General features: G+C 40.4%; 1 protein-coding gene across 2 annotated transcripts in view; it reads left to right on the forward strand.

Annotated features, from left to right (window-relative positions):
- Scamp (secretory carrier membrane protein) overlaps positions 1-12,860 on the forward strand; it is a 260,179-nt gene that overhangs the window by 197,602 nt on the left and 49,717 nt on the right. The window contains exons 3-5 of one of the 2 annotated variants that reach the window (XM_067782316.1): positions 6,901-7,030; positions 7,103-7,358; positions 7,420-8,355. In XM_067782316.1, coding sequence (XP_067638417.1) covers positions 6,901-7,030; positions 7,103-7,358; positions 7,420-7,479 — 446 coding nt within the window. In that variant the 3' untranslated portion in view covers positions 7,480-8,355. Of the gene's footprint in view, positions 1-6,900; positions 7,031-7,102; positions 7,359-7,419; positions 8,356-12,860 lie in introns of those variants that run through there. The other variant, XM_067782314.1, reaches the window with a different exon arrangement.

Genomic DNA, 12,860 nt, shown 5'->3' on the forward strand with positions numbered 1-12,860 from the left:
GGGGAAAAGATAAAGAAACGCTCATGACTACATACAAAGCAATTAGCCAGCCGATTACGTGCTACGCGTCACCCATATGGTCGCCAAGCCTAAAAATTACCCACTGGAAGAAGCTGCGGGCCTGCCAAAATACTGTTCTCAGAATTGCCACGGGCTGTCTTCTTATGTCCCCAGAACACCATCTGCATAATGAGGCGAGAATACACCCCATCAGGGAGAGAAATGAGATGCTGACCAAACAGTTCCTGTGGAATACCCAGAAACCTGAGCATCCCAACAGACATCTGATTGATGAACCAGCACCGCCTAGGGGCTTAAGGAGTCATCTCCGTAAGCATTTTGAGGAAATACGGCACCTGAGAACCCAGCCGTATGATGCGAAAAAACACAAGCAGGTCCTTGGGGAACTCCATAAACAGGCGTCGGACCTTTATGCCGGGAATTGCCCGGTGAATCCAGTACTCAAAGAAAAGTATCCAAAACTCGCGGAAGAGGAACGCATACTCCCCAGGGAAACGCGTGTCACTCTTGCTCAACTTCGTTCTGGATACTGTAACAGGTTAAACTCTTATCTATCCAGAATCAACCCCGACATACAAAATGTATGCCCCGCTTGCAATGTGTCCCCACATGACACCAACCATCTCTTTAATTGTAATGTGGAACCAACGCCTCTGCTACACCCCTTTGCTTATGGTCCACCCCTGTTGAAACGGCAAGTTTCCTTGGACTCCCGTTAGAGGATATTGATGACAATTTGTGATCGGTCGCGGCTGTTAGGTGGAGCGAAGCATTCCTACAACAACAACAACAACAAGAAAAATGTAAACAACAAATTTCTTCTGAATTGAAAGATAAATCCAGCCTAGGAAAATTATATACTAATGTGTCACTTATGTATTTATCTAATATACTTTTTTATTTTCTTTCAGGAGTAAATATGTCTAAAAATTAATTTTCTACACTCCCATTTGAATTTTTCCCGCAAAATCTTGGCGACGAAAGTGGCGAACATGGCGAAAGGTTTCACCAGCAAATGAAAATGATTGAAAGTCGGTATCAAGGATTCTGGGATGTCGCTATGATGGGTGACTACTGTTGGTTTCTCATAAGAGAACACATAACTTTTTCAATTATAAACTAAGATCATAAAGTTAAGACAGAATCATATGTGCGTATGCTATTATTTGTGGGGTACTGAAGTTTTACTATATGGATATGTTTATTTAAATGCTTATAACTTTTGTATTAGTTCATCGATTTTGTTGAATTGCTTATTTTTTGTGTAATAAAACAGAGCTTAGAGAGAAAAAAATTGCAAAAAAATTAAAAGTTTTCGAGATCCTTGCTTGCAAAGTACACATTTTTTTTATTTTTACAAAAAAAATTAAAAAAGTCCGTAAAGCGCAAAGTCTAGCAAAAAGTTTTGTATGCACAGTTTATAGCAAAATTTTATTACCTTTTAAAAGCCGTTTTGGAATTTCTATTATTAAGTGGACCCAATTTTTTTTTTTTTTTTGAAGAAACTGTTGTTTGTAAATATCTCAAAAACGTTACCATAGATGATTTTCGGAATCAGGGCGTGATTTTACATAGGAATTTCATAATGGCGTCTCTGGTGCATTTTGGCTGTAAACCAGTGTAGTTAGCTAAGAAAGTTTTTAATTATACCTAATATAATAATATCTAGTCTGTAAGGATTGAATTTTGTAGACTGTATAAGTAAATAAATAAAAATACTAGAAGTTTTCTAGGACCTAGCTTAATTCCTACCTCGAGATCTGTCAATTTTGCAGCCCCTAATAAATAGCTGGAGCCTGGACCTGGCGAGCACAGTACAAGAACACAGAACGTGCTCAACCGTTTCTTCCTGCAGCACGCACTTCCCACACCTGTTATTACTGTTACTGACGAGGCCTAACTTAAGCATGTCACGCCAGAAGGCAGTGGCCAGTTAGTATGCCCAGCGCGTGCCTTAAGTCTTCTTTCTTTGGAGATATGGGCGATAACCTCCGAAGAGATCTAGGGTCGAGCTTCTCTTCCAATTTGCCTCGTGCTCCTCTTGATTTTCCCTACAAATTGGCCGGACGGGACCTACATGTTTTATGCCGACTCCGAACGGCATCTGCAAGGCATATGAGTTTTCACTGAGAGCTTTTCATGGCAGAAATACACCCGGAGCGCTTGCCAAACACTGCCGAGGGGCGACCCCATTTAGAAAAATTTTCTTCTAATTGAAAACCCCTATTTCTAAAATTTTGATGTTGCTTTGCCCGGGGTGTGAACCCAGGGCATACGGTGTGATAGGCGGAGCACGCTACCATCATACCACGGTGGCCGTCTAATATCGAAGGCAATTTTGCAGCCCCGCGCTTCTGTTCACGCCTTTCCTGCTTAATGCATCATATCCAACACCTGTCTCCTTTATATTTCTCTTAAAAGGATTGGAAGGCCTATGAGTGCTGCACATTCCTTTGCCAACTCATCGACGGCCTTATCGTTACCTTCTATCCCTTTATGACCGGGAACCCAGTTTAGATGTATGGTCCGGCCTGAGCGAAGTTGTTCTAATACTTTTTGCTGTCAAGAACAATTATTTATAAAGGACTGTGTGATATTATTACCCTAATCGGCGCTTGACTATCAATATATATATTTACGCGACTGCAGCTTAAGCACGCTTCCGCCAGCATTTCCGCTGCTTTTTTCACGGCTATAACTTCTACCAGAAAGACGCCGCAGTAATATAACAGCCTTTAGGGTCTACTTATTTTTTGATCGACAAAATAAACAGCACACCCGACCCCTTCCATTAATTTGGAAACATTCGCTTATACGTGTATAGTATGTTCTGTCATTCTGCACCCTGGTAGCTTCCCTCCGACTCAATTGTGGCCCCAATATTTCTTTCGAACTCAGGCACGGGACTATACATTTCGATTGCCCGATATTAGACAGCGATATGCTGCTATGACCATAAGGCCTGCACTCAAGCTGCCTCGAGGCTTTCAGCCTTGTAATTGCTAATGCGATATTTCTGGCCATTAGGTCTGCAGCGGGATTTGTAGAATGGCATGCAATGCTGCTGTCGGGTAGAGTTTAGGGCTCCCGTTATGGTAATCATTGATACTCTGCATATCCCCACAAGTTTTTTTCCTATACGTCCTTCTCGTGTTGCTGTCTTCCTAACAAGGACCTCATAGTAAAGTTTCGGTTTGAAAATTGTCGTAAATACCCAATGAGAGAGTTTGGGTGAAAGGCCTCACGTTTATCCTAGAATCCCTTTCCATGCATACAGTGCCGCGAAGGCTTTCTTCGCTCTCTTTTCCACATGGAGCTTCCACGATAACTTACTATCTAGTAAAACTCCTAAATGCTTTGTGCAATATTTTTCTTATAGGGTTACCCTCCAATCTTAGGCTTAGTCCAATTAGGGACCTTATATTTCCTAGTAATTAAACAAGATCGGTTTTTCGCGTTGGCGGTTAACCCGACACCAGATGCCCAGGCATGTACATCCCGAAGTGCCTGACTGAAACGTCATATGCACATGCCGTAAGTATGACTGGCCCTCCGTTGAACCACCTAAGCAATTGGTTTATAACGAGCGTCCACAGCATTGGTGATAGTTGCGACGTGATTATTACGCAGCTTAACATGGAGCCGATTCAATTTGTTAAAGCTCCGTACACGATATACACGATAAATTGAAATCGTCTAACACTATGACTATCAGTAGAATTAGCTACACGAGGCACTGACTTTATAGCTATGCATGTTTTAACAATATCTTTAGGCGAGCATTTAAAGAATCTGTCGGTGTAGGTAAGCTATTTTCTACCGTAAAGTCTCTATCAAATCCAACTAAGCATAACGCCAAAATATACGGCTCGGCGAAAAAGTGCTGTCGGGTGCGAAGAAATGCGCGAGAGCTTTCTGCCGACAGTATGTAATGCATTCTACTGCCAGACGGCGGACCAAGAGACGCGCACACAAGCATAAACACTGAACGCCTCAATTACCATTACCGCCAAAGAGGTTGAAGTTGGCATCCTTCATGCTAAACCATCTAAGGCAGTAGGCCCAGACGGCATAGCCATGCCGATGCTAAAAAAACTTGGAAAATAGGGATTTAATTATCTAGCACATGTCTTCAACCTGTCCCTGTCCACCTTCGTCATCTCCGAAAAATGGAAAATGGCTATGGTGGTTTCGCTATTAAAGCTTGGTAAAGCAGCTAATGTTGGATAATCTTATGCTCCAATATCTCTTCTATCGATAGTCGCCAAGAAACTTGAAGCCATTCTGCTTCACTCCTTCACAGCAAACTTGCATCTTGCCAATCATCAGCATTGCTTTCGAAAACTGCATAGCACTGTCCTCAATCTGTCCCTGTCCACCTTCATCATCTCCGAAAAATGGAAAATGGGTGGTTTCGCTATTAAAGCCTAGTAAAGCAGCTAATGTAGGAGAATCTTGTCGTCCAATATCTCTCCTATCGCTTGTCGCCAAGACACTTGAAGCCATTCTGCTTCACTGCAAACTTGCATCTTGCCAATCCTCAGCATTGCTTTCGAAAACTGCATAGCACTGCCACCCCACTAACACGCACATAAAATGCGGATTGAATTAAAAACTCCCCCACAGAACAGCGCGTAGCGCTAGACCTGTCAAAAGCTTTTGAGACAGTCAACCACGGCACGATACTGCCTGACTTGCAAGTGTCCCCTTTTCCTCCGGGTCTCCAAAGGTGGACCGTAAATGATCTGTCTGGTCGGCAAGTATTGGTGCAGTTCAGGAACGTAACATCTAAACCCAGAAGAATTAAACAAGGGGTACCACTAGGTGTTGTCCTGTCCCTGCTTTTCTTTAACTTCTACATATCGGAGCTGCCTTCGCCACAAGAAGGAGTCATCATTGTATCTTACGCCGATGAGTGCACAATAATGATCACAAGTCCAGGCCACACATCAATGAGCTTTGTAGTAAAATCATCGGCTATCTCTCTGATCTCTCCAGATTTGTCGCCACCCTCACATTGTCACCGCCTTATTTACAACATGGACGCTGCAAATGTCGACCACATTGGACATCCACGTCGGCGGCATTACGCTACCGACTGTCTTACACCCAAAGCACCGCTCTCAGAACTGCTCCGGGGTGTCTTCTTTTGTCTCCCTAAACAATCAGCCAAGGGTACTCCCCATTAGGTAGAGAAATAAAATGTTGAGCAAACAATTTCTGTTGAATACCCAGATACCTGGGCATCGCAACAGACGACTGATTAAAAAGGTCCCACCTCCTAGGGGCTTAAGAAGTAACTCCGCCAGCATTATGAGAAAATACCGCACCTGACAACGCAGTCGTATGCAGAAGAAAAACACAAACAGTTCCTCATTTATATCCACAAAAGGCGTCGGACCTATTTGCCAGGAATTGTCCGGCGAGCATCGTCATTAATAAATACCCTGAAGTCGCAGAAGAGGAAAGCGTCCTCTCTATGAAGACGCGCGTCACTCTAGCTCAACTTCGATCTGGATACTGTAACAGATTAATTAATCTCTTACCTCTCTAGAATCAACCCCGACATACATAATGTATGTACTGCTTGCAATATGTTCCCACGTGACGCCAACCATCTTTTCAATTGCAATGTGGAACCAACGCCTCTAATACTTCTCAAACTCTGGATCATCCCTTTTGAAACTGCATGTTTCCTTGGCCTCCTGTAGATGATATTGATGACATTTTGTGAGTGGTCGCACCTATTGGATGGGGCAAAGCACCGGTACAACAATAATAACAAGTGGTTGAAGAAACCATCAAAATCCGCTGAACCATCAAAAGTAGTAGGCCCGTACAGGATTGCAATATCGATGTTAAAAAACCTTAAATTCCTTGTCTTCAACTTGACTCTGGCCACCCACTTCATCGTACAAAATGTAGGGTACCGCTACTGAAGCCGCGAAAACTAGCTACATAAGGGAACTCACATCGCCCGATATCTCACATGTCACCTGTAGCGAAGACACTAGGAACCGTCATGCTCCTTATTTTACATTTATCTTGCACCGCCATCGAGTTAAATGCCATCAGCACTCAACTAAATTGCAGATCAAAAACCTTACTTTAGGACACTACTCGTAGCGTTAAACTTTGTCAACGAATTTTTAAACAGTCAGTCACGGCACGTGCAAGACTTGGAAGGGTCTACCCTTCTACCTTATCCCAGGTGGACAGCAAACTATTTCTATGTTTGGCAGGAATCGGTACAATTTAAGAACGTAGAATCAAAACTAGGAAGAATTAAACAAATGTTTCATTCTAAAGCTCTCTCCCGCCGATTACTTCACAATAATGACAACAGATCCTGTCCCTTTCATTGATGAGTTATGTCACAAAATTAACAGCTTTCTATCTAGTCTTCCCAGTTGCTTCGCTGCGCGTTCCAACAGATAAGCACTATGACAAAATGCGCCGCACAAGAATTCGTAAATTTAAATAAAAAAAGCTTCATCCGCAAACAGCCGGCAAGATCTTATGCCGATGAATTCCCGCGAGCTCTTTTCTCAGTGTCCAATACCCGAACATCGCAGTACTCTGGGATAACTTCGCTAAGAATACTGTAAACGGTTAAAATCATTCTTATCCAAAATAAACCTCGACATACGCAGTACATGAGTTCATATTTTCACAAATTATAAAATTAACTCAGAGTTGAAAAGTTCTGCAAGTGGGCCCAAGTATGATTCGAATTTGGTTTCTCTAAGGCGACAGTTATTTTTCGATGAGATGTTTGACAGTATAATCTCTGATTAAATACCTTTCTCCAAAATATAATTCTGAATAGGGAAAAAATTGGCGACTATGTAACTAATATTAAATTTATGACGATTTCAGTTTACACTATGACCATGGTAGTCAACATAATTGGTGGTCTGATACTTTTGTTGCATACTGGAGAGTTTACAACCTTTGGTTTAGCTATATTTTATGCTATGCTGTCCACTCCTGCATCATATATTTGCTGGTAAGTTGAAGTAATGGAATAGGTGCATAGTTACAGCACACACATCTTAATTTGCCTGTTTTTGGATTTTAGGTTCCGGCCAGCTTATAAAGCTTTCCGCAATGATTCCAGCTTTAACTTTATGGTATTCTTCTTCGTGTACTTTTTTCAAACTGTCCTTACAGTTTTCCAATCCATTGGAGTTCCTGATACTGGGTATTGTGGATTTATTGTTGCTATATCGCAGTTCAATTCGTCAGCAGTAGGCATCATTGTTGGACTTCTATTACTATGTATAGCTTTTTGCTTTGCAACGACCGCCGCTGCGAATATAATGATGATTACTAAGGTTGAACATATTTAAATATCTTAAATCAAAAATTCGTTATATTTTACTTCCTTTATATCAGTTTTGTTTCATGTTTTTCCGCAAATTTCACTACAAACTTCCCGGGGTGCTAGAGTCTTGAAATTTGGTACACGCATCAGAACCCGATTACAACTTAACATGGGCTAGGTGGTCCAGGGATCGAGAATATTCAAAATATCGTCTAAACTTGAAACTTCTGCTTTAAGCAACTTCCAAACAACCCAGAGACCTGAAACTTTGAACGAAGCTTCAGACTCTGTTAGGTTGTAATATTTAGGATAAAATTGTTTCCCAGATGGGAAAAGGATCAAGATATTTAAATATACATAGAAAGTAGGGGTGGGACTATTCGAATAATAAACTCTTTTATTCGCCGGGTATTCGTAATTTGAATAATATTTATTCGATCCTTTTATTTGTTTATTCGCTTATATAAACCTGATTTCAAAGGAATTTGCAAGAATAATACATGTACATGTTGTTATATGCTTATATGCACAGTTTGGTATGTATATTACAGCGTTTAATGCGTTCAAGGACAATCAAAATTTTAAGGAGCGGCAAAAACATGCAAGCAGTCGTTTTTGAAACTACTTACTAGTTCCACTAAAATTTTGTTACGTTTCTATATTTTAAAACGTCTTTGTACAAAAAGGATTGATTCAAACTTTATTTCAGTAAAAAATGTTGACAATGACATGTAAAAAATATTTCTTTAATGGTGGCCAATTAGATGTTTATACAAACCAAAAGATATCAAAACAAATTTTTTCCATACAACGTACATACATATGTATGTATGTACCTATATGGCAAACAAAAATCCCTACCATATTAATCTTATTAAAATACATGTACATTTAGGTATGAGCATTTACACACTTGGTTACTAATAAGCAAAGTTCTGTGATGAGTGCAGTGGTTATCGAACCTGATATTTCTAGCTTAAGACCCAAGCACAACTTTGGTGACGTAAATATATATAACTAAATAAATGAATATTAACAAACCAACCCCAAACAAACAAATATATGTGCACATATGTATGCATCTATACACACATAAATATATGTGTGTATACATAGATGTACATGCGATGAGCGTAAGATAAACAGGATTTTTTTATTTTGCTATTCGAATAGTTCGGACGCACTTTTCGAATAGTTCGGTGCGCGCTATTCGAATAATAATGAAAGGAATTCGAATAAATGTTCAAATAAAAAGTTCGAATAAATAGTAGTCGAATTATTTGAAACGAATAATTTTATTCTTTATTCGAATAACGTTTATTCGAATATAATTCGAAAATAACCCCACCACTAATATACAATATGTAGAATTGAGGCCGCTATTTGAATAACTTCCCGTAGAGCTACGTATATTGCTGAATCTGGGAACATGCTTCAGAAATAAATGACAATGCAACACGTTGGAAAACAATTTTCGCTAGGTGTGTCAGGAATCGTAAAAATTTAAAAAACCGGCCGAACTTGGAAATTTTGCTTTTATGATAAAAGAGTTTATAAGATGGGACAGGGATCGAAATATTTAGTAAGTCCATTTAGAACATGTGGAATCTTGCAACCCCTATTTGAGTAACTTCCAATTGAGCTAGATTTTTGAAACTAAGGACGTACTTCAGAACCCGATGACAAAGCAACATGGGGGATGACGTTTTTACTGCGTTACTCAGGAATAGTGAAAATTAAAAAAGTCTAAATATGAAAATTTGGCCTTCGAGATTTAAGGAACTACCCCACCTGAAGCTTAAAACATAGCTTAGGTTCCAATATTTAGGATAAAAAAATTATTATATTAATTTGTTGTCGATGGGTTTGGTTTTATCGGCTGTTGATAAAGGATTCCAGGTTCGATTCGAGCTCATGGCAAGATCAATAATTTTTATGATAATAATTTTTCCTTTTTTAATTTTTCTATAATTGAAAAATTGTAATTTGTTTTTGGAATAGTATGGGGAAAATTTTTCAGACAACCTGCCATAGCTGCGCAGATAGATCCATTTCGAAGGGTGCTAAGCCTTCATCATCAGTACGCTTTAGCGGTGGTTTTGTTTGATAATTAAAACTTTATTTTATTAAAGCTGCCTTCTGGCTAGCTTTTGTGAGTCTACATTTAAACTGAAACTTATTAGCTACTCTAACAGTTCACCTAGCCCACGGCGTCATGTAAAACTGCTGCTGCTCTGCCGGCGCACAGCGACGTGTGCCAACCCTAGATGCAACCATACCGTGTCATCGCTAATGCAGCTGGTTGCATGAGGTGGCACGCTGTTCTAAGGTCGCCGAATGTGACTGACCTGAGCGAAAGCTGGGAAGGCAACTGTAGCTATCAGATAATGAAACCTATGGGAATAAACTTACGATAACTCTTCCCCTTCTAAGTAAGGGACGTCCGTGAACTTCGTGGCGGCGTTTTCTAAACGGTCTTGATCGATCTGGATAAGGACCTTTTCTTTCTGTTAGCGGCTGCTCGCTGAAGTGCGTATACGAGTCTTCCAAAGCGGTGAAACTCGCCAAGTTATTGCGTTCGACACTCGGTTGCAGATGTTTAATGTGTTGAAGGCTTTGCTGGTTTACGTGGTAAAAGTAAGGGCACTCAGAATTTCTATGTGCATTGGCAGGTTTATATCTGGGGACCATGGCGCTTTAGGTTTTAAAGGCGCCATGGAATTTCCATTATAAAATAGGGTGCCATTAACTTTCACCTGTTTGTCGAAGGGCACTAGGTAAGTTCCATTGACAGTAATTGGAGCTTCGTCGTTTTCTCTATGGCCACCATTTGGTCATTAATAACAAATAAAATATCACCTTTCGATGTAATAGTGCAAGATTGTCATATGTTGTACAGTTGGCTGTGTTTCGTGTTATTAATTGAAGGAGTGCAAGATGTTGCTGATGGTGCTAGGCAGAATGTTGGGTTTGTGCCACTACAATTTCTTACCGCTACAGTTTGGTTGTCGCATGTAGCTAAAGTGGGTTTTTGCAAATATAGAATTTGGTGGTCGTGGGCTACTGGAAAAATTTTTGTTTTCTTACATCTAAATCTAGGTATAGGATATTTTATTAAAAAGCATGTTAGATTATTATATTGGACTATTTTAATCATAATACATCATTGGAACAATTTTCCGTCATCCCTTGTCAAATTTGGTTTGGAGACAAACCGGTTTCCACGTTGTGTCATCATCAGTGTCGATTTTCGTTCTGATCCATTGTTGTCGTTTGTCTTGTAATTATAGTTCGTAGGTACATAAGCAGATATTGTCAAAATTGATGCTTGTGTATATTTATGTGTATGTGCTGTGTGTTCATTCAGAACCGAGGGTGGTTTTTACTGATCGATTTGTGTGGCTGACTGAGGCAGGTAAAAGTCAGTAATCCTAGTCGTTTGACCTCTGTGGGTTTGTTGCTTTAGTGCATTTATTGTTTTGCGTTTATTTGTTGTTGTGCAGTTGTCTGTCGTACCTGTGTGATTTCTTTGTTTCTTGTAAACAAGTTTTAAAGGGTCAAATATTGTGCCAGAAATCGTATTTATCTGTTCGTTTATTATTATGCCTTCGAATGTTTACTGTTTGTAGATTTCCATATTTCGAGTACGTTCAGACGTCGGCCTTTTGCTTGTATGTGAAGGGCCTTAACTGTTTTATTGATGTTTGCTGGGGAACATTCATTTTTGAACATGTGATTCGCGAAGTTAGACTCTGGTATAATGTTTGGATTCCATGTTTTTCTGTTGTAATCTCTAATGTTTTCTCTGAACCTCGTTCTTATTTGCCGTCCTGTATGTCCGTCGTACGTCGTACGTCCTTACATTAAAACGAATTTTCATGAGGAGGTAAGAACAGTCAATTGAGCCCGAAACGATATCAAAGACAACGCACATCTCCGGTTTTTTCGCCTCGCGAAACCTGGCATTGTCACCGATTAAATCTTCCGGGACCTTATTGACAACATGGACGTCCCAAATGTCGACCATTTTGAACATCCACGTCGATGGCACTACGTTACCGACCCTACACCCCAAAATGTTGGGTTTGACGTTTGATCAGGATCTACATTTTGGTGAGCACGCAGCCGCAATTGTACCGAATATCCAGAGCCGTAATAAAATCCTCAAATCCCTTGCTGGCAGTTCTTGCGGAAAAGACAAAGAAACGCTCATTACCACATACACAGCAAGTGGCCAGCCGATTGCATGCTACGCGTCCCCTATATGGTCGCCAAGCCTAAAAATTACCCACTGGAATAAGCCACAGGCCTGTCAAAATACTGCTCTCAGAACCGCCACGGGCTGTCTTCTTATGTCCCCAGAACACCATCTACATATTGAGGCGAGAATACTCCCCATCAGGGAGAGAAATGAGATGCTAACCAAACAGTTCCTGCTGAATACCCAGAAACGTGTGCATCCTAACAAACTTCTGATTGATGAGCCGACACCGCCTAGGGACTTAAGTCATCTCCGTAAGCATTTTGAGGAAATACGGCACCTTAGAACTCAGCCGTATGAAGCAAAAAAAAAAACACCAGCAGGTCCTTGGTGAACTCCACAAACTTGCGGAAGAGGATCGCATACTCCCAGGGAAACGCGAGTCACTCTGGCTCAACTTCGTTCTGGATACTGTAACAGGTTAAAATCGTACATATAAAATGTATGCCCCGCTTGCAATGTGTCCCCACATGACACCAACCATCTCTTTAATTGTAATGTGGAACCAACGCCTCTAACACCCCTTTCATTATGGTCCACCCCTGTTGAAACAGCAAGTTTCCTTGGATTCCCGTTAGAGGATATTGATGACAATTTGTGATTGGTCGCAGCTATTAGGTGGGAAGCACTGCTACAACAACAACAACAACGCACATTGACAACAGAGTTCGCGTGGAGTCTAGTGGCATAAGGTTTATCAGTAAATTGCGAGAGTGATATGATGGTACAGGGTTACAAAGTTCCGCGACCGCAACGCAAAGCGCACAAAAGCTCTCTGAACAGACTCCAACCTCTTAACATAAACAGCATAAAAAGGTCTCCACACAAATACGGCATACTCCAACCTCGATCTCACTAAGGATGTATACAATAGTTTGAGAGTATAAGGATCTGAAAATGATGAGCAAATACGGCGGATGCAAGCCAACATCGCGTACGCTTTAGAAACTATATTGACGCGAGTGAAGCAAGCAGAAGTAAAAACGACGATATTAAATTTTCTTTATTTGCTTGTTCAAGTACAACTATATTGATTATTACAATTTAACATTTCATGACATGATACTGCTAGGTTGCTCTCTAACTGTATGAAAATTGTACTCTCTTACTTGAGATGTATGAAAAGGTAAATGTACATAGGTATAGCTAGTATGCAAAAATATGATGTGTACATAGGTATAACCAGTATGCAAAGTATGCGGTGTACATAGGTATAACTAGTATGCAAAAGTATGATTGTGGTTACAATTA

Source organism: Eurosta solidaginis, chromosome 4 (genome assembly GCF_040869045.1).
Source record: "Eurosta solidaginis isolate ZX-2024a chromosome 4, ASM4086904v1, whole genome shotgun sequence".
Classification (NCBI taxonomy): Eukaryota; Metazoa; Arthropoda; class Insecta; order Diptera; family Tephritidae; genus Eurosta; species Eurosta solidaginis.